At 45.6% G+C, this 27196-nt stretch overlaps 2 protein-coding genes, 1 long non-coding RNA gene and 2 other non-coding genes across 5 annotated transcripts in view; 1 reads left to right on the forward strand and 4 right to left on the reverse strand.

Annotated features, from left to right (window-relative positions):
* Sumf2 (sulfatase modifying factor 2) overlaps nt 1–15985 on the reverse strand; it is an 18271-nt gene extending 2286 nt beyond the window's left edge. The window contains exons 1-8 of the mRNA NM_001025125.2: nt 15886–15985; nt 11806–11962; nt 8502–8613; nt 7212–7256; nt 5986–6136; nt 3114–3169; nt 399–483; nt 123–267 (exon numbers count right to left, since the gene is read on the reverse strand). Coding sequence (NP_001020296.2) covers nt 123–267; nt 399–483; nt 3114–3169; nt 5986–6136; nt 7212–7256; nt 8502–8613; nt 11806–11962; nt 15886–15973 — 839 coding nt within the window. The 5' untranslated portion in view covers nt 15974–15985. The remainder of the gene's footprint in view (nt 1–122; nt 268–398; nt 484–3113; nt 3170–5985; nt 6137–7211; nt 7257–8501; nt 8614–11805; nt 11963–15885) is intronic.
* On the forward strand, nt 6037–17250 carry LOC120095933 (uncharacterized). Its single transcript, XR_005491908.2, has 2 exons — nt 6037–6148; nt 9596–17250. It is a non-coding gene; the product is annotated as an uncharacterized LOC120095933 (long non-coding RNA).
* Cct6a (chaperonin containing TCP1 subunit 6A) lies at nt 16886–27116 on the reverse strand. Its single transcript, NM_001033684.2, is given in 14 exon segments — nt 16886–17330; nt 17418–17490; nt 18448–18550; nt 19405–19538; nt 20090–20237; nt 20494–20590; nt 22822–22904; nt 22982–23141; nt 23351–23461; nt 24117–24220; nt 24639–24812; nt 25392–25526; nt 26270–26333; nt 26962–27116. Coding segments are annotated over 14 exon segments (1596 nt in total). The 5' UTR covers nt 27099–27116; the 3' UTR covers nt 16886–17257.
* LOC134478781 (small nucleolar RNA SNORA15) lies at nt 19910–20040 on the reverse strand. The gene has a single exon (XR_005492137.1). It is a non-coding gene; the product is annotated as a small nucleolar RNA SNORA15 (small nucleolar RNA).
* Nucleotides 24937–25071, reverse strand: Snora22c (small nucleolar RNA, H/ACA box 22C). Its single transcript, XR_005492140.1, has one exon. It is a non-coding gene; the product is annotated as a small nucleolar RNA SNORA22 (small nucleolar RNA).
* Nucleotides 27117–27196: the final 80 nt, after the last annotated feature.

A 27196-nucleotide genomic window follows, 5' to 3' on the forward strand; every position in this document is an offset into this window, starting at 1 on the left:
TGGATACAGAAAGAGCTCGGTGAGGAAGGGGTTGGAGTGAAAAGCTGAGATGCGATGCAGAAACAGCTCCTGTCCCAACTCTGGGCCATGGCTGCCGAGGCCTGTGGTCCCCAGACCCTTACCTGGTGGTGACCCGAGCCCGGTGATTAGCAGAGCCGTCTGCGGTGTCGATCCATGATGCCCCCCGGAGGACACGCATGTCCTGGCCAGCAGCTTGGTATGTGGACGCTGTCCATTCCCACACATTGCCCATGAGGTCATATAACCCTACAGGAGCAGTAGGCCATCAGCTGGAGAAGCAGGGCACTCTCTCCTCCCCACCAAATGCCCCGGGGACGATGGGGGAAGAGTCTTCCTCTGCCACCTTGTCAGGCACTGTGTATGAAAGGAGGTCTTACCGTAGTTGTTCTGTGGGGGGAAAGCGTTCACTGGTGACAGTCCATGAAAACCATCTTCAGCTCTGTCACCCTTGGGGAACTTTCCCTGACAAGGACAATAAAAGTCAAAGAGTTATCTGTCTGTGCTACGGCAGGTGCTCCAGTCTGTCCAGAGGAAAGCCGGGGTCACTCCACTTGGCTGCTTCATGGGGGAGGACAGTGACCTCAGGTTCCCTTCCATGGTGCTTTGGAAAGAGCGCTGTCTCCGCCCATTCATCCTGCCAGGGATGGAGCCACTGACGTCCACGCTCCCCCACTGCCCTTCCTGGCTTTACTGAAGCACACCATCTGTATTTGCTGATGTGACTGGTTCAACTCCATTTTCCTTCTCACCAAAACTGGGGTTCAGGGGCTGGGGAGATGACTCAATGGTTAAGAGCACTGACTGCTCTTCCAGAGGTCCTGAGTTCAAATCCCAGCAACCACATGGTGGCTCACAACCATCTGTAATGAGATCAGATGCTCTTTTCTGGTGTGTCTGAAGACAGCGACAGTGTACTTACATACATGAAATAAATAACTCTTTAAAAAAATAAAAAGAACCCAAGTTCATATGCTGAGAACTGTATAAAATCTGGGCATGCTGGCATGCATCTATAACACCAGTGCTGTGGGGCAGAGAGAGACAGATCCTGGGGGTGGTTGGCTAGGCAGTCTATGAAATACAGAGCTTCATCTCCCACTGAGGTGTCCTATCTCATAAAATACTGTGGAGTGGCTGGAGAGATGGCTCTGCAGTTAAGAGCACTAGCTGTTCTTCCAGACAACCAGGGTTCAAATCCCAGCACCCGCATGGCAGCTTACAACTGTCTGTAATTGCAAGATCTGGCATGTGGAAAGCCGAGATAGCATTCGCCCTTACAAGATGGCGCTGGCTTCCGCTGCGCCAGCCCGACTTCCTTTCAGGAAACTAGCTGTGTGCGCATGTGCAAGAGTGTGTTCGTGCCAAGTCTTTGCCCACCCCGGGGCGTGCCAATGAGATCATGGGTAAGCGACCAATCAGGTGTGGACACGCCACATTAGGGTGTATATAAGCAGCACCATTCTGGGGCTCGGGGTCTTCCTCTTTAAGATGCAATAAACGCTTTGCTACGTCGCGTCGTTCTTGCTGGTGTCCTCGCGTCGTTCTTGCTGGCGAGACGTTGGGCGCGCGACACTGGCACCCTTACACAGACATGTGGGCAAAACACCAATGCACAGAAAAATAAATAAATCTTAAAAACAAATACATGCACTGTGCTCGCAGAGGACCCAAGGAGACCAGAGTTCCATTCCCAGCCCCCCGTGTCCTGGAACTTGTTCTGTAGACCAGGCTGGCCTTGAACTCAAGAGATTTGCCATCATCTCTGCCTCCTGAGTGCTGGAGTTAAAGGCATGCACTACCACCACCTGGCTAAAAATCCTATATATTTTTTAATTTATTCACTTTTATTTTATGAGCATTGATTGGTTTAAATTGTAAGATTATAAAGTGAAGAAGCAATTGAGAAACTGCCCATCCATGAACTGCTGACTTCCATGCACACCTATGTGCACACACATGCTGAGATCACACACACACACACACATCTGACACACTGTAGCACTACACTGGAGAAACTCTTCCTACACAAGGGAAGACCAGTGGGCTGTGATTTGCTCAACAACATGTGATAGTCTGTTACACTTATTTGTTTCTCTTTTTGTTGTTGTTGTTTTGTTTTTAGAGACAGGGTCTGTATAGCCCAGGGTGTCAGCCTGGCCTCGAACTTGCAGCAATCCTCCTTCCCCACCCCCACCCCGCCCCCTGGCGGGCCGCCTCTGTCTCCAAAGTACTGGGATTAAAGGTGTGTGCCACCACCGCTTGTCTGTTCTAAGTGAATGTTTAATAATGTTGCAAAGGTATTGGGGAGATGAAGGCGTTTGTTGCCAAGGCCTAGGACCTGAGTTCAAGTCTCTGATCGGCATGGTAGGACGAGAGGACCAACTCCCAGAAGGTGTCCTCCACCTCTCTTCCACAAGTGTGCCAGGACATGGGCACACCCACGTGTTACACTTTTTACTTCTTTTTATTTTGAGACAGGGACTTGATACTGTACACTCATTTTTTTTTTTTTTTGGTTCTTTTTTTCGGAGCTGGGGACCAAACCCAGGGCCTTGCGCTTCCTAGGTAAGCGCTCTACCACTGAGCTAAATCCCCAGCCCCTACTGTACACTCATTTAATTTCTGATGGGCTGGAGAGATGGCTCAATGGTTAAGAACACTGACTGCTCTTCAAGAGGTCCAAAGTTCAATTCCCAGCAACCACATGGTGGCTCACAACCATCTGTAATGAGATCTGATGCCCTCTTCTGGTGTGTCTGAAGACAGCTACAGTGTACATATATATAATAAATAAATAAATCTTTAAAAATATATATTCTGGGGGTTGGGGATTTAGCTCAGTGGTAGAGCGCTTGCCTAGCAAGCGCAAGGCCCTGGGTTCGGTCCCCAGCTCCGAAAAAAAGAAAAAAGAAAAAATATATATATATTCTGAGTCAGATGCCCAGGAAGGCCTTGAACTTGTGATTCCGCCAGAGAGGGCAAACTTGTCTCATCCAGCCACGCTAAGCACTGTCATCAGTGCCCTTGGCCTTTCAGTGTTCCACAGAGCACAGAGTCCTGGCAGGGATGGAAAACAGTTCCTTCAGTCTTACCTGCCACAAGTTGGTGCGGTTTAGCTGGAACTGGTTCCCCCACGGGTAAACCTGACCTGCAGGATGGCAGAGACAAAATAGAACTGGGTGAGAAGGGAGAAAAAAAATGGAGGAAACTGGAAGGAAGGCAGGAGGGGGTGACATCACTTCCTTTCATTCCATCCAGGTCCCCCCAGCCCCCCAAAACCAGATTTTATTACACTGCTGGACACCACGCAATGTGAATCCTGAGTGTGGGGGATGCACACACAGACGGTGGGGGAAAGGGAGGAACTTGTTAGCTGGACTTAAAGTGCAAACATCAACAGGTAGGAAGAAGCCTCATCAGTTAAAAGCTGATTAATGGTGCTGGAGAGATGGCTCAGAGGTTAAGAGCACTGACTGCTCTTCCAGAGGTCCTGAGTTCAATTCCCAGCAACCACATGGTGGCTTGCAACCATCTGTAGTGGGACCCGATGCCTTCTTCTGGTGTGTCTGAAGACAGCTACAGTGTATTCATATACATAAAGTAAATAAATATTTAAAAAAAAAAAACCCGGGCTGGAGAGATGGCTCAAGGGCTGGAGAGATGGCTCAGCGGTTAAGAGCACCCGACTGCTCTTCCAGAGGTCATGAGTTCAATTCCCAGCAACCACATGGTGGCTCATAACCATCTGTAATGAGATCCGATGCCCTCTTCTGGTGTATCTGAAGACAGCTACAGTGTACTTATATATAATAAATAAATAAATCTTTAAAAAAAACAAAACAAACAAACAAAAAAAACCAAGTGTGTAGAAGCACTTAGGTTGGGAAATCGGTTTCCATTCTAAGAACAGTTTACCTTGTCAGGGCTGCAGGATGACAGACTTAGGACCCAAACCAGTGATGGATCTCTCAGTGATTCGCTCTCCTTCCCACTTTTGGTGATGCTCCTGCACTCAGCCTCCTGAGTGCTGTAATCCCAGGCATGAGCTAACACGCCTGGACAATAACAGGGTTTCTCTGTGTAGCCCTCGTTATACTGGAATTAGCTCTGTAGACCAGGCTGGCCTCAAACTCAAGAGATCCACCTGCCTCTGCCTCCCAAGTGCTGGGGTTAAAGGCCTGGGCCACCACTGCCTAGCTAAGCAGTCTAAGTAGCAACTCTTTAAACTGTAGGAAGGGGGTGAAATTTTGTTAACTCTTCATTACCCTTAACCTATTTTGTTTTAGTTATGTGTGTATGTATGTGTGTGTGTGTGTGTGTGTGTATACATATATATGTATATATATGTATGTATAAAACATTTATTTATTTATTATGTATTCATCATACAGCTTTCTGCCTGCATGTATGCCTGCAGGCCAGAAGAGGGCACCAGACCTGATTATAGATGGTTGTGAGCCACCATGTGGTTGCTGGGATTTGTTTTTCTTTTTTCTTCCCCCCCCCCCCCCCCCCCCCCGGAGCTGGGGACTGAACCCAGGGCCTTGCGCTTGCTAGGTAAGTGCTCTACCACTGAGCTAAATCCCCAACCCCTGTTGCTCAGGACCTCCGTTAGAACAGTCAGTGTTTTTAACTGCCCCTGCCTCTGCCTTCTAAGTGCTGGGATTGAAGGCCTGTGCCACACACCTGGCACTTGGGAGGCTAAGGCAGGAGGATTTCTGTGGTTACATATTGAATCAAGGCTAGTCTGGGCTACAGAGGAAGAACCTTTTTCATTTTTTTTCTCTCTTTTTTTTAAAAACAAAGTATAGAATAGGGTTTGTTCGGGACATGGGGAGGGGAGTTCTGAGGGTAGTAGAGCAGAGAAAGGCAGAGAGAGAGAAAAAGTAGAGGAGTAGAGACGGACCATGAGTATGTGGAGAGAGAGAGGGGAGAGGGAATGGGAAGAGAGCTGGAGCAGGAAGGCAAGAAGAGCAAGAGACTTCTCTCCTGCGTTTGCTTTTTAAAGATTTATTGATTTTAGGTGGTGCTCCCACATCTCAGACTGCGTTTCCCCACCCCGGGAGTGGTGTCTTGGTGCTTCCCTATAGCCCAGCACCTGCCCAGCAGCAGAGTCCCCGAGTTGTGGCTCTGATCTGAGGTGTCCTGGCAATCAGGAGACGAGGAATACCAGAAACCCACTCCACACAATGAGGAGAGATTGGGAGGGAACACCCAGGAGTGCTGCTGCCTCTGCTGGGGGTGGCGGTGGGGGCAAGAAGTAGCAGGAAGGCTTTATATACCATGGTGGGGGTGAGGGGGTGCTTTCCAGAGTGGAGATTTCCAGTGTGAGGATTGGTAAGTTTTCATTCAATTCCTGAGCTTGGGTGAGCTCAGAGATTGGTGGGTTTTTAAACTCAGAGATTGGTGGGTTTTGAGTCCAGAGATTGGTGGACTTTTGAGGTCAGGGATTGGTGGATTTTTGAGCTCAGGGATTGATAGGTTTTCTTTTTTTTCTTTTTTAATTTTTTTAAAAGGTTTATTATATATAAGTACACTGTAGCTGTCTTCAGACACACCAGGCATCAGACCCCATTACAGATGGTTGTGAGCCACCATGTGGTTGCTGGGATTTGAACTCAGGACCTCTGGAAGAGCAGTCAGTGCTCTAACCACTGAGCCATCTCTCCAGCCCTTGATAGGTTTTCTTTGTCCTTTTATCCTATACTATGACCCATCACTACTATAGTTGGGAGGTGGTTGCTTTATCCCAGTGCTCAGGAGGCAGAGACAGGCAGATCTCCTTGAGTTCGAAGCCAGCCTGGTCTACAGAATGAGTTCCTGGACAGCCAAGCCTACATAGCAAAACCCTGTCTCAAAAAAAATTAAACAAAACAAAATCCCTCCAGGAGGGGACTCGGACTGGCCCCATCCTTTCAAGCCAGTGCGGAGTAGGTCGGGAAGGTGATCCACATATCCACATACCCTTCAAGCCTCCTCGCGCTGCAAACTCCCACTCCTCTTCTGTGGGCAAGCGTTTCCCCCGCCATGCGCAGTAAGCACCAGCGTCATTCCAGCTCACGTGTACCACCGGAAGCTCCAGTTTCTCTCGGATGCCAGAGCCGGGACCTGCAGGCTGACAGGCAAGGTGAAATGAGACAGGTTTCTGGGATCTAGGGAATGACTGAAAAAAGGCTTGGCGTGGGGTGACTCAGTTCAGCTTTTTTTTTTTTTTTTTTTTGGTTTTTTTTTTTTTTTTTTCCGGAGCTGGGGACTGAACCCAGGGCCTTGCGCTTCCTAGGCAAGCGCTCTGCCACTGAGCCAAATCCCCAACCCCTCAGTTCAGCTTTTACATTAGGTAGAGGAGGGAGATAGGGAACGGTAGCTCGGTGAGGGAGAAAGAGAAGAGACAGGGAGAACAGTGGTAGCACACACCTGGAATTTCAGCACTCAGAAGGTTGAGGAAGGAGGAACCTGGGCTACAGAGTGGGATGCCGTGAGACAAGAGGGAGGAGGGAGACAAAAAGATAGATTCTTCAGTAAAGAGAGCAGTAGGAAATACGGAAAAGAGAGCAGAGGGAACAGGGTTACTCCTGAAATGTCCTAATCGCTCGCTCCCTTAAAACTCATCATTCCTGGCTGGACAGTCAGTGGTGACACATGCCTTTGACCCCATCACTCAGAGGCAGAGGCAGACAGACAGGTCTCCGAGTTTGAGGTCCCCCCCACCTGGTCTACAGAGCCCGTTTCAGCCCAGTCACAGCTACACAGAGAGACGCTGTCTTAAAAAAAACAAAACAGGGGTTGGGGATTTAGCTCAGCGGTAGAGCGCTTGCCTAGGGAGCGCAAGGCCCTGGGTTCGGTCCCTGGGTTCGGTCCCCAGCTCCGGGGGGGGGGGGGAGAAAAACAAAAACAAATCAAGCTGGAAAGATTGCTCTGTGGTTAAGGGCAATGACTGCTCTTCCAGAGGTTCAGAGTTCAAATCCCAGCAACCACATGGTGGCTCACAACCATCTGTAATGAGATCTGGTGCCTTCTTCTGGTGCGTTTGAAGACAGCTACAGTATATTTATAATAAACAAATAAATAAATCTTTAAAAAAATATCAATGTACCTCACTATTCCTGGAAAAGTTAGGGGTTTAGGGAAGCCAAGTTTCCAGAATGAAACCCAGCAGTGTTAGGAAATGAGGCAGAGGAAGCAATACTCACCTGCCTCCAAAATGCCTTTTGCACTGGTAGCCACCAGAGAACAGCCTGTCAGGACAGAGAAAAGCATCAGGGCAAGACGGTCTGACCCAGCAGAGCATTTCTCCTGACTCACAGGCGGAGGACTGTGTCTTGGTTGGTTTGTTCGTTTGTTTGTTTGAGACAAAGTATCACTATGTAGCCCTGGCTGTCCTGGAACTCACTCTGTAGACCAGGCTGGCCACAAACTCAGACGTCCTCCCTCCCCTGCCTCCAGAGTGCTGGGAATGATCGTATCCATCATTACACTTGGCCAAAGATGGACTCTGTTAAAAGTTTAAAGTCTGGGGGTTGGGGATTTAGCTCAGTGGTAGAGCGCTTGCCTAGGAAGCACAAGGCCCTGGGTCCGGTCCCCAGCTCCGAAAAAAAGAACAAAAAAAAAAAAAGTTTAAAGTCTGGGCTTTTAGGTCAGTTGCCAGAGTGCTTGGAAGAAGCTCTGGGTTCGGTCACCAGCATGGCATGAACTCAGTCCAGTAATGGACACCCATTATCTCAGGACTTAGCGGCTGAGGCAGGAGGATTGGTGTTTACGATCATCTCTGACTGTACAGTGAATTCCAGGCCAGACGGGGCTACATAGTGAGTCTCTGAAAGCCAGGGTGAAGCTGGGCAGGGGTGGCACACGCCTTTAATCCAGCACTTGGCAGGCCAAGGCAAATGGATCTCTGTGAGTTCAAGGCCAACCTGGGCTATAGAGTGAGCTTTAGGCCAAGAACCAGGGTCTACATAGTGAGACCTTGTCTCACAACAACAACAACAACGACGACAACAACAACGACAACAACAACCACCACCAAATTTCCAAACAAAATAAGGAAGACCAAACAAACAAACAAACAACAAAACAAACAACAATGAACCACAATACCCCCTCCCATAAACCCTCAAGTCAAAGCCAAAGTAGAGAGAGCTCTTTTTCCTTGTGCTCCTCACCCGGACGAAACAGAGGGCAATCCTTCTGCCACTGACCCACATCTTTAGTCCTTTAAAAAAAAAATCCATTTGGAGACAGGGTCTCCGTGAACTGTTCATGCTAGCCTTCACTTGCTACTCTGCCTCGGCCTCCCAAGTAACTGGGCTTACAGGCAAGCATCACCAGGCTGGGCCTTCACCACTCTGGCTTCTAAGTGAGCAGTGAGCTTTCTCTGTTGCTTCCCAAGTCACTCCTCCAGGATGGCCCCCAGGTGACCTTTCTCCCTCAGCAGACTCCGTTCAGCTCCCACCTCCCTCCCCTCTGTGACCAGGCTCTCTCACCGGCATCTCATTTGCTTGCTTCCTGAGCTCAGGGGAGACAAAATCCTCAAAGACGAAGCTCCACCCGAATGCCTCAGCCTCGGTCTGGTACTTCTTCTCCCTGACAAACTCCCTGGAAAGAGAGAGTTCACTTGGCTCCATGGCTAGGATTGCGCATCCCATTCCTGATGCCTGTCCTCTGCTCCAGGGAGCCTCGTGTTCTGAAAGAGTTTTCACAAGCTTCAAGAAATTAACCTGGGGGGTGGGGAGGCTGGCAAAAGGGCTCAGTGATTAATGGCTGCTCTTCCAGTGGTCCTGAGTTCAAATCCCAGCAACCACATGGTGGCTCACAACCATCTGTAATGAGATCTGATGCCCTCTTCTGGTGTGTCTGAAGACAGCTACAGTGTACTCATATAAATAAAATAAATATTTAAAAAAAAAAAAAAGAAAGAAAGAAATTAACCTGGGGCTGGAGAGATGGCTCAGTGGTTAAGAGCACTAGCTGCTCTTCCAAAGGCCTCAAGTTCAGTTCCCAGCAGCTCACAACAATCTATTATAGGATCTGATGCCCTCTTCTGGCATGCAGGTATACTTCCAGACAAATCACAAATAAATTATTAAAATAAATATTTTTTTAAAAAAGAAATCGAGGGGGGTTGGGGATTTAGCTCAGTGGTAGAGCACTTGCCTAGCAAGTGCAAGGCCCTGGGTTCGGTCCCCAACCCCAAAAAAAAGAAAAAAGAAAAAAAAAAAAAAAAAGAAATCGAGGGCTGGAGAGATGGCTCAGAGGTTAAGAGCACTTGGCTATTCTTCTATGGGTCCTGAGTTCAATTCCCAGCAACCACATGATGGCTTACAACCATCTGTAATGGGATCTGGCACCCTCTTCTGGCCTGCATGCGTACATGCAGGCAGAACACTGTACACCTAACAAATAAATCTTAAAAAAAAAAAACAAAAAACAAACAAACAGAAATTGATACCCGTGAGAAACTGTTTTCTTTTTCCTTCTTTCTATGAAAGGTAGGGTTTTTTTGTTTGTTTGTTTTGCTTTTTATTTATGAAAGGTAGTTAGGTTTTTGTTATTATTCTGGTTTGTTTCTTCCTATCAGAGGAGTTATGCCTGCAAGGTCTCAGTTCCTCAATCCTCGCCTCCCAGCTGATCAGCTAGTCCTGTCAGCATGTAAGGTCCACCTCCAATAAAGTGCATGAGATGCAGTTACCACCCATAAACAGCAGCGACCGAGGATGGAAACCATCTCAGCCAAGTGTGCCTGACAGCCGGGTTTGGGGCCCAATGCATCATTTTTGCGGAAAAACAATCACCTTGACAAGGTACTTCCAAACTGTGTGTTCCTTTGTGCAACACCAAGACGATTCTCTGTTTCTAACACACCCGACCCAGATTTTTTCTATAAAAGTAAAATCTATGCCAGTAAAAAATCTCTCGAGTATATGTAGTTCTGGGAGGTTTTGTTGTTTTGTAAAGATGGGGACCCACTGTATAGCAGTGGTTCTTAACCTTCCTAATGCTGTGACCCCCCCAAACCATAAAATTATTTTGGTTACTACATCACAACGGAATCACCCCTATAATTTATGTGCATATGTGTGTTAGGGATTTTTCTGATTTTTAAACCGCCCCCCATATCTCTCTCTCTCTCTCTCTCTCTCTCTCTCTCTCTCTCTCTCTCTCTCTCTCTCTCTCAATAGGGTTTCCCTGGGTAGTCTTGATTGTCCCAGAACTCACTCTGTAGGTCAGGCTGCCCCTGAGCTCACAGATCTTCCTGCCTCTGCCTCTGGAGTGGTGGGGTTAAAGGCCTGCATCACCACTGCATGGCAATTTTCTGATTTAAAAAAAAAATGTTCTGGGCTGGAGAGATGGCTCAGTGGTTAAAAACACTGACTGGGGGGTTGGGGATTTAGATCAGTGGTAGAGCGCTTGCCTAGCAAGCACAAGGCCCTGGGTTCGGTCCTCAGCTCCGGGGGGGGGGGGGGAGCACTGACTGCTCTTCCAGAGGTCCTGAGTTCAAATCCCAGCAAACCCATGGTGGTTCACAACCATCTGTAATGGGACCTGATGTCCTCTTCTGGTGTTCTGAGAACAGATACAGCGTACTCATATAAATAAATCTTAAAAAAAGAAAAAATTCTACAGCTCCTTCATTCATACCCTCCCACCTATGCCTCGCCAATGCTAAGATTGTAGGACTATGGAACTGTTAGTGCTTTCATGGAGGTCTGACCCCAAATGGAGGATTTGAAAAGTTTAAAATTTTTAAAGATCGATTTTTTCCCCCAGTGCTAGGGAATGAACCAAAGGACCTGCTAGCTGAGTTCTTCGCACTGAGTTTGCTCCTTTAAAAGCTATAAAAGCACGAGTCAAACCCACACTAACGCAGTCTTGTGTCCTCCAGATGTATGCGTTACAAACCTCTTAAAATGGGGAATCAGGGCTGGAGGAATGGCTCAACACTTAAGAACATTTGTTGCTCTTAAAGAGGCCGTGGGGGGTTGGGGATTTGGCTTAGTAGTAGAGCGCTTGCCTAGCAAGAGCAAGGCCCTGGGTTCGGTCCCCAGCTCCAAAAAAAAAAAAAAAAAAAAAAAAAAAAAGAGTGGGTTTGGGGAGGAGGTGGTGGCCCACATCTTTAATCCCAGCACTCAGGAGGCAGAGGCAGGAGGAGCTCTGAGTTCACAGACAGCCTGGTCTACAGAATGAGGTGCAGGACCGCCAAAAAAAAAAAAGGGGGGGGGGGGCTGGAGAGATGGCTCAGCGGTTAAGAGCGCCCTACCGCTCTTCCAGAAGTCATGAGTTCAATTCCCAGCAACCACATGGTGGCTCACAACCATCTGTAAAGAGATCTGATGCCCTCTTCTGGTGTATCTGAAGACAGCTACATTTATTATATTATTTATATAATAAATAAATAAATCTTTAAAAAAAAAAAAAAAAAGACTGGAGTTTGACTCCCAACACCCACCTGGCAACTCACAACCTTATGTAAGTCCCATTCCAGGGGATCCGATGCCCTCTTCTGACCTCTGAGGGCACCAGGTATGCACATGGGTGCACACACTAAATACAGGCAAAGCACTCATGTACCATCAAATAATAAAACAAATATCTAAAATTGTAAAAATAAAAATCAAGATGCTATCTCTCGTGATTTGTAAGCTGCTTTTCTATTCAATCTCTCATAGCTGTTTCCCTTGTTGTGATTAATTTATTTTTTGGAGACAGGGATATAATATTAGGAATAAAGATTAGTATTAGAAAAGGTAAGAAAGAACCTTTACCCCTGCACCCAAAACCTTGAAATACCTGAAGTCTTTATTGGTGATGGGAAATACGTCAATGGCAAAGGGTTTTACTGTCACTTCCCGGGCAGGCCCTTCACCATCTCTGCCGTCTGGAGCATTGGTCCCCATCAGAAACCGACCACCTGGCAGGTGCACCATGGCAGGATCCTGGGCATGTCCTGCAGAACAGGACAAGTACTAGTAATACAAACAGATACATTGGGCTGGAGAGATGGCTCAGCGGTTAAGAGCACTGACTGTTCTTCCAGAGGTCCTGAGTTCAAATCCCAGCAACCACATGGGGGCTCACAACCCTCTGTAATGGGATCTGACGCCCTCTTCTGGTATGTCTGTGGATGGCTATGGTGTACTCATAAAAATAAATCTTTAAAGGGAAAGAAAAAACAAAAATAAAAAACACAAATATATGTACATAGATAAGGTTTGATTTACCTCATTATTTTTTATTTTACTATAATTATAGTTATTATTATTTGTTTTTTGAGACATGGTTTCTCTGTGTAGCCCTGCTGTCCAGAGTCTCACTCTGTAGACCAGGCTGGCCTCAAACTCACAGAGATCTGCCTGCCTTTGCCTCCTGAGTGCTGGGAATAAAGGTGTACACCCCCAAAGCCACCCCTAACCCCACACACATACCCTGATTCTTTTTAAAAAAATTTATTGTTCTGTTGAAACAGGGCCTCACTGTGTGGACCTGGCTGGTTGGGAGCTCACTATGTAGACTGGGCTGGCCTAATGGGGTTCCACTTGCTTTTACCCACTGAGTGCTTAAACTAAAGACATTCACTAATACACCCTGCTTGCTTGCTTGCTAGCTTGCTTTCTTTTTAAGACTTAGTTATTTTATGTATATAAGTACACTGTATCTGTCTTTAGACACACCAGAAGAGGGCATCACATCTCATTACAGATGGTTGTGAGCCACCATGTGGTTGCTGGGATTTGAACTCAGGACCTCTGGAAGAGCAGTCAGTGCTCTTAACCGCTGAGCCATCTCTCCAGCCCCACACCCTGCTTTCTAAAACTGCATTTATTTTATGAGTGTGTATCTGCATGTATATAAGTGCACTATGTGTGTGCTTGGTACTCACAGAGGCCAGAAGAGGGCACTGAGTCCTCTGTAACCAGACAGATGCTAGCTGCCACGTGGGTGCTGGGGACCAAGCCTAGGTTCCCATCCTCAACAGACTCAGCAGTGCTCTTAAGTGCTGAGTCATTTCTCCAGATCATACGTCATTAGTTATATACCTCTCTCTCCCCAGATCATATGTCATTAGTTATATACCCCTCTCTCCCCAGATCATACGTCATTAGTTATATACCCCTCTCTCCCCAGATCATACGTCATCAGTTATATACCTCTCTCCCCCAGATCATACGTCATTAGTTATATACCTCTCTCTCCTCAGCTAGGCAAATTTAGAAACTGTATCCTCAGATACATTTACGTTTTCACTCACACTCCCTCTACCCGGGCTACCTGACCATTGGAGGCAAGGTCTTACTATATAGCTCAGGCTAGCCTTGAACTCATAGAGATCAACTTGCCTCTGCCCGCCAAGTGCTGGGATTAATGGGTAAGCCAGTACACCACTCACACTTCATGCTGTTTCTATCCCTCTTCCTTTGTGTTGGTGAATACTTTATTATTTTATTTTTGAGATGAGGTCTCCTGTAGCCCAGGCTGGCCTAGAGCTATGTATCGGAGGATGCTGCTGAACTCCTGACTTCATTGCCTTAACTTCCTGGTGCTAAGGTAACAGGTGTGTACCGTTTGGCCCAGTTTCTGTGATGCAGGGGATGGAAATTAGATTCCATGCTAGGCATGCGCTGTACAACTGAATCACCCTCATAATTTATGGGCATGTGTGCTAAGAATTTTTCTGAGTTTAAAAAAAATTTTCGGGCTGGAGAGATGGCTCAGCGGTTAAGAGCACCCGACTGCTCTTCCAGAGGTCATGAGTTCAATTCTCAGCAACCACATGGTGGCTCACAACCATCTGTAAAGAGATCCGATGCCCTCTGTATCTGAAGACAGCTACAGTGTACTTATATATAATAAATAAAATAAATCTTTAAAAAAAAATTTTCTCTCTCTCTTGTGAAATACGGTTTTTCTGTGTAGTCTTGGCTGTCCCGGAACTCACTCTGTAGATCAGGCTGCCCTTGAGCTCACAGATCTTCCTGCCTCTACCTCTGGAGTGGTGGGGTTAAAGGCCTGCATCACCACTGCATGGCAATTTTCTGATTTAAAAAAAAAAAGTTCTGGGCTGGAGAGATGGCTCAGCGGTTAGGAGCACTGACTGCTCTTCCAGAGGTCCTGAGTTCAAATACCAGCAACCACATGGTGGCTCACAACCATCTGTAATGGCATCTGATGCCCTCTTCTAGTGTCTGAAAACAGATACAGTGTACTCATATAAATAAAATAAATAAATAAATAAAAAAAAGAAAAAACTCTATAGCTCCTTCATTCAACGGGACCCTCCCAACCTTTGCCTCGCCAATGCTAAGATTGTAGGACTATGGAACTGTTCCCCAGCTCAAGAACTTTGTGTGTGTCACAGGGGATGGAGACCAGAGTCTCACAACATGCTAGGCAGTGCTCGACCCCAGCCTCTCATTTTAAAATTAGATCTTTTTTTTTTTTTAATTTATTTTACTGTTTCATGACTAGGTCACCCCTCCCCCACCTTTCTCCAACTCTGGGCTGGCCTGGCTTGGCAGTCACAGAGATCTGCCTACCTTTGCCTGTCAAGGGATTAAAGGTGTAAGCGCCCAAGCCTTTCAGGGTCTTACATTTACCCCTCTTCTCATTCTGACACAATTCTACCCATCTCAGGAATAATGCTGAGAGGGGGAAAAAAACGAGTAAGCAGGGAGATCTCAAAGGGGAACTAAATATTAAACTGTAATATAAACTAGCTTGATTCTAATTTAATAAGCAAACTAGCATTTAATAGATAGATATAGATATATAGATATAGCTGGGCAGTGGCGGCCCTTTAATCCCAGCAGTTGGGAGGTAGAGGCATTTCTCTGAGTTTGAGCCCAGTCTGGTCTACAGAGTGAGTTCCAGAATGGACAAGGATACACAGAGAAACCCTGTTTCTAAAACCAAAATTAAATTTTTTTTTAGAGACCGGGTTAAGCCTTCCCTCCTTTGCCAGTATCCGAAACACTCATGGCACACAAACACATAAATGAAAAAGAAAAATTCTTTTCAGGTCATGTTTGGTGGTGCACACCTCTAACTAAGCCCAGCATCTGGAGGCAGAAACAGATGCATCTTTGTGTTTTGAGACCAGCCTGGTCGACACAGTGAGATCCTGTCACATAACAAAATACAATCTGAGACCATATTTTGTGCCTTATAATTCCAACCCTTAAGAAGGTGCGGCAGGAGATCACAAGCACAAGACTAGTTTGGGCTACACAGCCAAGACCTTTATAACAAAAAAACCTTATAATGAATTCGAGGTGAGCCTGGTCTTAAGGTTCCAGGCCAGACAGAGCGACGTAGTTGAGACTCTGCCTCAAAGATAAAATAGCGTGCTAGCATATAAGAGCACTTGTTGCTGTTGCAGGGATCCAACGCTCATGGTGTACATACATACAAGGAGGCAAAACCCGCATACACATTCTAAGAAAAACTTAATCCATAAGTAACTAGCGATAAAAGGTGCATTTAAACAGACAATATTGAGTACTGTTAAAGTAAGGTGGGAAATGGCATCGGATTTCTGTGTATGTGGCTTAAACCAATCTTGAGCTTTTAAAGCTTTGTACAAATAAAAGATATGCATTACACTGGTGTCCCAGCTCAAGACGGGGGAAGTGGGAAAGGGAGAAAGGAAAACCAGAATGCCTTACTCTCAGTGCCCCGGGCAGGGCTGCATACCAGAGACCCTGCTTCAAGAAATAAAGTGCAGTTTCATGGTGGCTAGCCCCAGCAAGTAGCCCGAAACCCCGCGAAAAACCCTCCGAGGCGGGGGGTGGGGGCGCAGCACCTAGAACGCAGGGTACAGTCACTTTCAGGTGCTCAGGGATGCGGGAAATAGGCACAGGGCCACACACTGACCTAGCTGAAGCCTGGGGCAGGACAGGAGCCACAGCAGCAGGACAGGGAACAGGGAACCCATGCTGAGGAGCCAGAACTCAGGACGCATGCGTCTTTTCCGGGCTTCCTCGCGCCTGCGTACTTGTTGCTAAAGCATACATTCAGTGACCAATGGCAGGGTGCTCTTTGGGAGCTTGCCTGTCAGGACCGCCCATGAATGAATTAAACACCGGCCCACACCCATTTTGATTTTTTAAAAAATCTATTCTGTTAACAAGCCTGTGCAGGCCCACGGTGCTACAGCCACAGCTGGTCAGAAGCCGCCCAGGGTGCTGGGAACTGAACGGCCTGTCTGCGTGAACTAGTACTTCTAGGTAGTTTAGCCATCTCTCTCCTCAGATGTCCTCTTTTTCAGTTGAACTAATCGCAAAACCAGCTTTCAAGTCTTTCACTCACTGTGGAATATCGAGACACCCCACCCCTAACATTATCAAACATAGAAACCAAGAGGTGAGAAAAAAACTGATAGGTAAGAGGCACAGGGTTGGGGATTTAGCTCAGTGGTAGAGCGCTTGCCTAGCAAGCGCAAGGCCCTGGGTTCAGTCCCCAGCTCCGAGGGGGGAAAAAAAAAAAAAAACCCACAAAGAATAGTTTAAAAAATCTTGTGTTCCACCCAACCCCTTAATTCTTCAACCGTCTTTCTTGGCTGTTATATTTGTAACTTTCTGCCTCTTGTGTTCCCATACTTTCTGGAGGGGTTGGGCCGCAGAATTCTGATCCTCCAGTGTCCTCGTAATAATTTGGCTTAGCTTCTGAAGCAGTTTTGCAGTTATTTCAAGTGTGAATGACCCAGTAGCTTCACTCTTAAGTATTTATTAGAGACACTATGAAACCCATAAATTACCCATATGTGTTTTACACTGGCAAGAATCTTACATGTATAACAGGGAGTTGGGTAGATAACATCAAATACATCCACAACAAAATTATTCTTTTGAGCCGGGGTCTCCTGTAGCCTGAGTTGGTGCAGAACTTCTGACTTTATTTCCAAAGTGCTAGGCTTACAGGCAGGAATCGCCATGCCTTATTTAGGAGAAAACCATTATAAAATTTCAAAGAACACTTGAGGAACAAGGTAGACAACAATGCTTATTATGTAATTTTGTATCACTGTAACGAAAACATCTTGTTCAGTGGATTTAAAAAGACCTGCTTTAAGTGTATTCACTCAATGCAAAAAAAAATTAAATAAAATTTACAGTATTATAATTTGAATAGGTGCCAAATGTCCTGTTCCTTTTCTCCAATCAGGAAGAGAAAATTCTTTTCCAAATCACTTGAAGCTTGGACAACCCCCCCCCCCCCCAACATTCTGTAGCATCCCAGGCAGACTTCAGCCCTTCAGAGAGGACATCCCAGCTCTCATGATCTCGTCAACCAGGAGAATGTTGGTGGCGATCACAGTACTGTAAGGGAAGAGAAAAGGACAGCTCAGATTTCAACCCAAACTGCTCTGTGTCTGACCAAGAGTCATCTTGGGAGTTCAAACTCACCAGGAGTGAAGCAGCTGCTTCTTCACACAGTAGTTATCCCACACACCCATTTCTGCGGCCACCATTGGCTCACCTGCAAATAGCCAGAGCACCAAAAGCTTTTTATCAAGAAAACACATTCTATTTTATGAACCCTACCAATTCTAAAACAAAACCAATGGCCAATTGAGACCATTTTTTTAAAAGATGTTTTTCTGTACTACAGCCCTAGACAGCATCCAGGCTGCAGTCCTGCTGCCTCACTTCTGGGATCACAGGCTGTACCTTGTCAGCCTCAGGGTCTTTATGGCTTATCCCTGACCAGTCATCCAAGAGTCTTCCAATCACTGCTCTTATCCAGAACATGTCTGACGTGTGGCTGATCTCTTTAGCAATGCTCAACTGCTTACCAGACATTTGCACACTGCTTGGCACACACTGCTGTTGACCCACATGTGTCTTTGACTTCCCTCTCTCTCTTTTTTTTTTTACTTTCCTACAATGGTATGCTGTGAACGTTACTCCCACGATATTTTTTTTCTTTTATAAGATTTCTTTTTATATTATTATTATATAATTTATGTTTATTTTAATGTGCATTAGTGTTTTTGCCTGCATGTATGTCTGTGTGAAGGTGTCAGATCTTCTGGAGCTGATGTTACAGACAGTTGTGAGCGTTGTGAGGGTGCTGAGAATTGAACCCAGGTCCTCTGTAAAAGCAACCAGTGCCCTCAACCTTTGAGCAATTTCTACAGCCTATCATTATTATTATTAATCTTCTTCCTCCCCCTCCTCCTCTTCCTCTTTCTTCTTCTTCTTTTTTTTTTTTGGTTCTTTTTTTTCGGAGCTGGTGACCGAACCCAGGGCCTTGCGCTTCCTAGGTAAGCGCTCAACCACTGAGCTAAATCCCCATAATCTCCTATAAGTTGCCGACACAGGCTTTCTGCTTTGTACACAGCACTGGCACCAAGATCCTCCTGTCATCCACCTTCCCAGTCCCAGCTTCACCCCATCTAGTTTTACCCCCACAAATAAGGTGCAGCACTCTCACCTGTGTTTAGATCCACACCCACAAGCTGACCGGATTCTGAATGTTCAGCTTGAACTTTAACTAATGTTTCCTGAAGGTCAAAACCAGAGTTCTGCGCAAGAACCTAGAGAACAAATTAATTCTTGAAAAGACATGCTGAGAAATGAGGGTTAAGCCAGAATAAATGAGCAGTATTCCCAATTTTATAAAATGTCTTCTGACCATACAAGAGCTGCAGCATACCCTTCCTGCCCCTGCCAAACAAACAGGGGTGGGGTTGCATGCTTTGACCGAAGACAGAACCGTTATCCATGTTCCCTGATGAAGAACAGGCAGAGGTGTAGTTGACCAACTGACACATCCCAAACCTAGCCAATCAAAGCACTGGTCATAACCCTAACCTTTACTGAGTACCCAATGGAGACCAATAACAACTGATCTAGGCAGTGGTTTACTGGGCTGGTGCCACGCAGCTGTGTTAATCTGCCCATTAAAGACTCCCCTTCCTACCACGTGGTCCTTAATTTGTGTCTGATCTCTAAGCTGGTTTCCCCTTTTTTTTCTCTCCTGTCCAGCTACAGAGATTTCCTACTTGCCTGTCCCAGGATGTGGTAGGGTGGATATTCTTTTAAATTCTACCCACTCAGGGCTGAAGCAGTATCCAGACAAATACCTTTGGCTGGCATGAGCTTCACTATGTACCAGGCTGGCTGAAATCTGCCTGCCTCTACCTCACATATACTAGGATAAAAGGCGTGTGCCACCACAACTGGCTAGTTTTCTACTGTAGGAACAAACTAACATTTACAACTGACCATAGCTAAAAGCTGAGCGCAAAACTAAGTTTTTTTTTTTTTTTTGGTTCTTTTTTTCGGAGCTGGGGACCGAACCCAGGGCCTTGTGCTTCCTAGGCAAGTGCTCTACCACTGAGCTAAATCCCCAACCCCGCAAAACCAAGTTTTAAGTAAGTATTCAAACCTTGGGAATGATGAGCAAGGCATCTGCAAATGCCTGGACCCCAAGCTGAGCTCTGCCCTTCACACTGGGCTTGTATTTAATCAGAGCCTCTGCCAGTGCCACTTCAACTGCACCTGCACCCGGGACAACACAGCCTGTTGGGCATGGGAAGAGAAAATGCTATGTTACAGAGAAAGATACAAAACCTACCAAATAAAAAATAAAACAAAAGGGACAACAGTTTAGAACTCATTTTAAGGTAATATATTATTAGGTAATTAACTTAGAAATTCACTATGCTTGTGAACACATACACAGACACACACACTCACGTGCATGCAGTTTTTACAGTAACAGAGATGGAGGTACAGGTCTCAGTTGTGTTAGGCAAGTGCTGTATCAATAGGCAATACCCCTTGCACAGACTTACTTATACCACAGTATAAGCAATCAATAGCCAGCAAAAAGGTCGAATCTTACCATAAGCAGTAATCAGTAGCTCAGGAGCCACCAGCCTTAGCCACTTACTTGTACTCACTTTTGATAATGATATACCATACAAAATAGCATATCAGCCATCTAAAACGGAAGCCTTTACTTTTGCATGGTGTCTGGCTGTGTAAATTACTGACTAAAGAACACAGTATTCAGCCATGCCTGTTAGACCAGCAACAAGAACACAGTTCAAATACCGAGAGGTTCTTACCATCATCAATAGCATTTTTGACAGCCCTCAAGCCATCTCTGATTGCATCCTTGATCTGAGTCAGCGTGTGCTTGTTTGGTCCTTTAACCAGTAAAGTGACAGAACGGGGATTGTTACATTTCTCAATAAAGGTGAACTTCTCCTCACCCTGTGTAGAAGAGAAATTATTGTCAGTAACAGGTTACCCACAGTCATGACGGTCTCTAACTCTATGACAGAGGCAAAGGTCTCTGAGTTCCAAAGCTATACAGTAAAACCTTATCTTAAACCGAACAAACACAAAAACCAACTTATTTCAAACCAACCAACCAAACCCCATAAAATTGTTAACCATCTAATTTTGAGTTTAAAGTTTCCTACTCGACCACTGATAAACAAAAAAGTCTTAGAAAGAAAACACTTACCAATGTATACTCATAGACAAGCCCTGCATGTCCCAAACAGTCAGGATTCAGGTCATCAAAGGAGTTCAGAGCTATCCCACCACAAGCAAGAGTCAGCCTGCAACAGTGAAACACATTGGGGAGATTACAGTAAGCCACGGTGATCAGGTGCAAGCAAGGAGATTCTCAGAATGGCATGAGAGTGTATCTTAAAGCAGCCCCCTTCGCATTCATCATAACCCAGTGGGTAGATGGCCCATTAAACCTCAACTGAAACCTCCCTGCCAGGTCATCAAAATACCAGTCACAAAGAAACCAGACTACAGATGGGGTTCTGTGGGAAGATTATTCCTTAGGAACCTTCTTCCTAGCTTTTTTTTTTTCTTTTTTCTTTTTTTTTCGGAGCTGGGGACCGAACCCATCTTCCTAGTTTTTAATACTGAATGTTTGGTTGAGCCATGTACACAGGCCAAGAGCCTGCCTCCACTCCGTGAGTGGTGGTGGGACTACAGTTTGTGTGCAACCACATCCAACATACTATCTTCTTGATGTTCCTCTAGGCAAGAAAAAACAGGTCTCACTTATGTCATGGTTGAAAAAAATAAAACACATGTCTGGGCATGGTGATGCTTGCCTTTCATCCCAGGGTTCAGGAGGGAGAGGCAGGGTTAATCTCTGAACTGGAGGCCATCCTGGTTTATTATATAGTGAGTTCATATTGAGACCCTGTCTAAAAATAAAACGTATAAAGTAATGTTCATAGAATTTCGTGTAAATCTCAGAACCAACAGGACAACATATACGCAATGGAGCACCAGCCAGCTTTCCTTTGACTTCCTGTTATAAGATATGCCAAGCGAGTGAGATACGCCAGGCTGTCGCTCCTGAGCCCCTCCACTCTATTCCACAAGTGTACTTTTCATGTCAGCTGCTTTCTCTAAGACCAATAAAAACAATGTGCAGGAGAGACAGCGCAGCCATGAGCACCTAGCGTCTCATACACAGGACGAGGCTCAAACCACAACACCCACAGGTTGACTGAGCTTCCCTAACTCCAGTTCTAGGGGTTCTAATGTCCTAAACTGACCTCCACGGACACTGAACGCCCATGGTAAAGACATAAACAGGAAAAATACAGATAGCATGGTGGCACAAGCCTTTAATCTGAGCACTCAGATGTCAGGCAGACAGATAGGTCTCTTTGCTTCTGAGGCCACCTGGGACTGTCTTACAAATAAAATCATAATAAAAAATGTAAAGACGTGGAAAAAGACAAATCTCTTCCATCCACTTTTTGATGGTGTCAAAGGCTAGGAGAAGAAAAAAATAGTGTAATAGTGTAGTGATAGATGATGACCAGTGGGAACCATAGTTAATGAATTGTACTTTATATTTTTTTCTGTGAGCCCACAGAGGCCAGAGGGGGACTTCTGAGCTGCAGGTGGTTGTGAACCATCATTTGGGTGCTGGTAATTGAACTCAGGTGCTCTGTAGAACAATTATATATTTCTAATAACAGAGCCATCTCCCCAGCTCCTGGCACTAACCATATACTCGGAAGGCTGAGGAATGCCAAGCTCAGACAATAGAGTGAAATTAAATGGTAAACTTGGGGACCTGTCAACCAGAGTTCAACCCCTGGGATCCACATGGTAGAAGACACTGTAAGCTGTCCTTGGACCTTATATGCTGTGGTACGCACAAGCCTGCACATACACAAAAAAGCTTTTAAATGTAGATTTTTACAAAGGTAAGACTGCCACAGTAAAAGCAAGAGTCTGTAATCTAGGTCATTTTTTTGAGTCAGTTTCTCTGTGTAACAACCCTGACTGTCCTGGAATTAGCTTTGTAAACCAGGCTGGCCTCAAACTTAAGAGAGCACCGTTCCTCTGCTCTCCCAGTGCTAGGATTGAAGGTGTGTGCCATAGCGCCCACAGTGCCCAGCTAAAAACGGACTATGTGCTAACAGGAGCCAGCAGTAACAGGAAGGGAAGGAAACCAGAGACTCAGGGAGTGTGCAAGTGATCAAAGTGCATCATATGCCTGTATAATAAAGAAATCAGGGACTGGAGAGGTGGCTCAGGGGTTAATAACACCGAATGCTCTTCCAGAGGTCCTGAGTTCAACTCCCAGCAACCACATGATGGCTCACAGCCATCTGTAATGGGATCCGATGCCCTCTGCTGGTGTGTCTGAGACATACAGTGTACTCATATACATAAATAAATCATTAAAAAAAAAAAAAGAAGAAAATCAACAAGTCTGTTGAACTAAAACATGCCAGTAAAATGAAAGCAAGCAGAAGCACGAAGGGAACAATTGTAACTTTCTTAGGTTGGCACCACTCACCTCTCCATGTTTCTCCTCTTGGCTCTGCGCAGAGCTACGATGCCTTCTTTCGCGAGGGCATCTAAAGAGAAGGGGTCAATCCCCTGCATAGAAACAAACATTCTTCAATCGCTGTCACCTTAAAAGTAAGTGAGACTCATTCATAATTTTAAGTTCTTACCTTTTGATTAATAACGACAAATCCTTTATCTGAATCACCACAGACTTTCTTCTTCAGTTCTACGATTTTTTTAACTCTATCTTCAATGAATTTTCTTTCAGCCTTTACTAGTTTCTCTCTCTCTTCTGCACTCTTGTAAAAAAACCCAGAATTCACTTCTCTATTTAAAAAAAAAAAAAAAGAGAAGAGATCTCCATGTTATATGAGCTTTTTAAGGGCCCTGTATTAGGCTCTAAAAAGCAAGTGCTGCACCAGTGGGCTCCACATCACCGAGCCCCCATGTCTCATTACTGTCTGTACTGTAATGAGATGTGCGGACGGTAATGAGACAAACACTAACTTCCTCCCACCCAAAGGGGCCACACTCACGTCTTCTCATACTCCAAGGACACGTTGCATGTGAGGATGTAGGCATTTTCTACTCTTTTCTTCATATCAGGATGCCGTGCTCCATGATCCAAAACAAGCCCTCTGATTAAGCTATAAAACAGAAAATTTATCCCACTTCTGTTAGCAAACAGAGACGGGAAAGTGACACATAATAAAGTAAAATCAAGTAATTCCTACAGTGCTAATTTTTATACAGGTCCACTAGCTTCTAAAGTCGTTCAATAACTTTTCAGTTAAACCTAAGGTCAAATGTGAAAAAGGAATGCTCTAAGACACAAGACAGGCCACCTAGGCAAAAACAAGCTTGCAAGTCTACAACTAGCAGGCTATCCAACTGTGATCACTTCAACTCCTTAAAGAAATGTTTTCAGGGCTGGAGAGATGGCTCAGAGTTTAAGAGTACTGGCCATTCTTCCAGAGGTCCCGAGTTCAATTCCCAACAACCACATGGTGGCTCACAACCATATATAATGGGATCTCATGCCCTTTTTTGGCATGCAGGCATATACACAGATACAGCACTCATACATGTGCACTGTAGTCAAGCGTATCAATACATGTTCACATTTCAAATCACACCGACCACAAACACAGCACAGCCTTCCCTCATCCCCACAGTGCATACTACTTAGAGTAAATGCCATACTCAGCAACCTATCCAGTATGAACATGTCTCAGGACTGGGGGCTGGGGGGAAGCCCGCAGCTCAGTGGTAGAAAGCACTTCAAAGCATTCTCTTGCCTACCTTGTATCAGTTTCAGATTTATGCTTCATCTCCATGATCTCAACCATGAAGAGGTCAATGGGCTCATCTTTTTTCCTAATGGCCAAAATGGAGTCCACCACAGCCTATGAGATAACCATTAATAAATTTAATGTGCAGAGCCTGACACACTTTATTTAGCTGTTGTTCAGAAGAGTGGAAAAGGCTTAAGAAAATTGTCTCTGAAACCCCACAAGTGCTATTTTATGGTGGCACAGGTCCCCAATCTCAGCCCTACAATTCATACTGTATTGTGGACTAGCAGACCAGTTCCCCAAAGTATGACTAGAGACATTTTGGAGGAGTGTCAATTCTTCCTAAGCCTGGCCTGTTACTAACTCCATCTTTCCAAGCTGAAGACAGATTAGATCATTACTGCCCAGGGAAAACCCTAACCCCTTCCTCTACACAGACTTTCTGTGAAAAGCCTACACATGCACGCTTAGAACAGGTTTTTACATCAGACTTTCCCCATGCATTGCACCACACGAGGCCGATACACACCTCTGTCAAGACATCTGCAAGCTCAGCATGAACTTTAGTCCGCAGAGATGTCCTGGCCACATCGATGAGTGTTTCTCTGTCCATCTCTTTGCTTACTTTGACTTGTTCCAAAAACTGGAGTGCCTTTTCCTTTGCAGCTTCAAAGCCTTCGGTTATTATTCTGGGATGGAGACCCTATAATCCAAACAGCTATAAAGCCAGTGCCAACACCTGCATCTTCAACAGGATACCACTGAAACCCAGTCAGTCAGTAATCTCAAGGGACACCCTGGGGCCCTCCTATTCACTACAATTAAGATGGTGTGCTGATTTTCTGAATACATTTAAAAGGACACAGTACTCCTTTCAATGCAGAGGAAAAGAACAGACTTTACTCTAGCACAGAGTCAAGGCCAAGGGAACTACAGAGCACACTTGGGTGTTCACTGTGCAATCCACGAACTCAAAACTGGCTCCTAACATTTTGCTGTAAGAGCTTGCTTCTCTTGTCTACAGGTAATCTGAAACTAATTCACATCATTTTGAAATATTTTTAAAAAGAAACCAGAGTAGGCTAGTCCATTAAAAATATGTAATCATTACTTAGAGGTGATTTTTTCCCATTCATTTCAGACCAGTGACAGACAGGCAGAGGCTCTCTGAGCTAAGCAGCTCAACCGTTCTACGGTGTGCCCTCAGCTAGCATCACATCAATTAGCACCATTAGCCCACCAAACAACAAGCAGAAACTCAGAAACATGAATCATTGTGTACTTCAGAAATGTAGAGGTCCGCTTGTTTGAGCAGCTCTCCGATGATGAGGACATTGGATGTAGTGCCATCGCCGGTTATGTCATCCTGCGCTGTAGCCACTTTTGCTATCAAAGAGGCTGTTGGGTGTTGAATTTGCTGCAGGTAGAAAAAGAACTACTTAAATGACTTATGGTTACCTAGGGTAAAACATAAGAAAGGCTTCTTTTACAGCGTCCCACTCAAGATTGCACAGCATGGCTACATTTTGGTTGGATGTTCAAGACATTCCCTTTACTGGGATGTGAACTACAGGACCTGAAAGTTCTGGTGAGGGAAATGGGTAATTGGGTCAATTTAATATGATCCCAGGGACAAAAATAACAACTCTAAGGTAGCCTGGTGTGAGGCGCACAGCTTTAATCCCAGCATTCAGGGAAAGAAAGTAGGTAATCACTGAGGCTTACACAGTGAGACTCATCTCAAACAAAGTAAGGAGATTTTTCATTTCTCCTGCAGTTGAGTAAAAAGATGATCATTCATTTTTGCTTTTCTTTCCCACTGCCCTGTTTTTGCATATGTAGCTCTGTCTGGCTTTGAATCCTGAGATCTAGTTGAGTACTGGGATTAAAGCTGTGTTACAAGATTTAGCTAAAGCAGACATAGCGATCTTTTATACAATTATTGTTATTATTTTTTTTTTAGCCCAGACTATACAAAGTAGGCCAAAACCAAAACAAAATACCAAGGACCCAAACACACATTTGAGACTCTACAGAGTTCCTCACCCACTACAGCACTTCCTATATTTCTGCTTGAAACGTACGATGAAGAATTTTATCCAGAAGGAACAGGTCAAAAGTTTTTTTTTTTTTTTAATACCTAGCACGGCAGCTTCTTACCATTTCATGAAGTAGCACATTGCCATCTTTAGTAAGTTTGATGTCTCCAGCACCAGATACAAGCCTGTCAAACGGGCAGGGATTGATGAGCAAGAATGTGACTTTCCAATAAAAAAGCAAGTAAGAATTCCACAAAGCAGCCAAGGGGTGATGTATATCACCCAACCCTCTCTTAAAGTCATGCAAATCTCTGGGAGTTCCAGACAAACCATAACTTATCAGTCAGACTCTACCTCGACTAATTACATAATGAAAAGACCCACGAAAGCGAAAGAGGAGTAAAGGGGACAAAAGGAGGCTATGAAATAGGACTCCAAAGCAGGCGTAATTTGAGGAACGGATACGAGAGGCGTGACTAAGAGTATACTTAAAAATCCAAGCGCTACGTCTCAGGGAACTTCACTAATTTGCTGGCTAATAAGGTAACAAAAACAGATCCTCCTGAAATTTGGGTCTTATTCCTACATCCTAGTAAACTCGGGGGGGCTGGGTTCAGGAAGGGTGCACACGCCATCCTCTTCCTCCAAAAGAAGTGGGTGCAACCCGCAACCCCGAAAGGCGCGAATCCGGGTGGTTTGGATGGGATGCAGCACAAACATTGTAGAAAATGCTAGTGCGAAGGCCTGGAGGCAGCGACTGGAGTTTGCGGCCATTGACCCGCCAGGCCCTCCCGCCCGCCAGCCCGGGCTTACATCTTCATGGTGCCTTTAGGGCCCAAGTTGGTCCTCAGAACATCCTGCAGGCCCCGTGCCGCGCTGATGTTCACCGCCAGCGCTGCCTGCGCCCGGGCCACCTCGGCTTTGGGATTTAGGGTCTTCACCGCCGCCATGGCTGGTCGAGCTCAGGGAGAGGCCGAGAACAACGTGCTCTATGCGGGTCTTCTCGAAAAGTCTTACGCATCTGGCCCGCCCCCAGCGTGCCCACAGA

Source organism: Rattus norvegicus, chromosome 12, assembly GCF_036323735.1.
Source record: "Rattus norvegicus strain BN/NHsdMcwi chromosome 12, GRCr8, whole genome shotgun sequence".
NCBI classification, from domain to species: domain Eukaryota; kingdom Metazoa; phylum Chordata; class Mammalia; order Rodentia; family Muridae; genus Rattus; species Rattus norvegicus.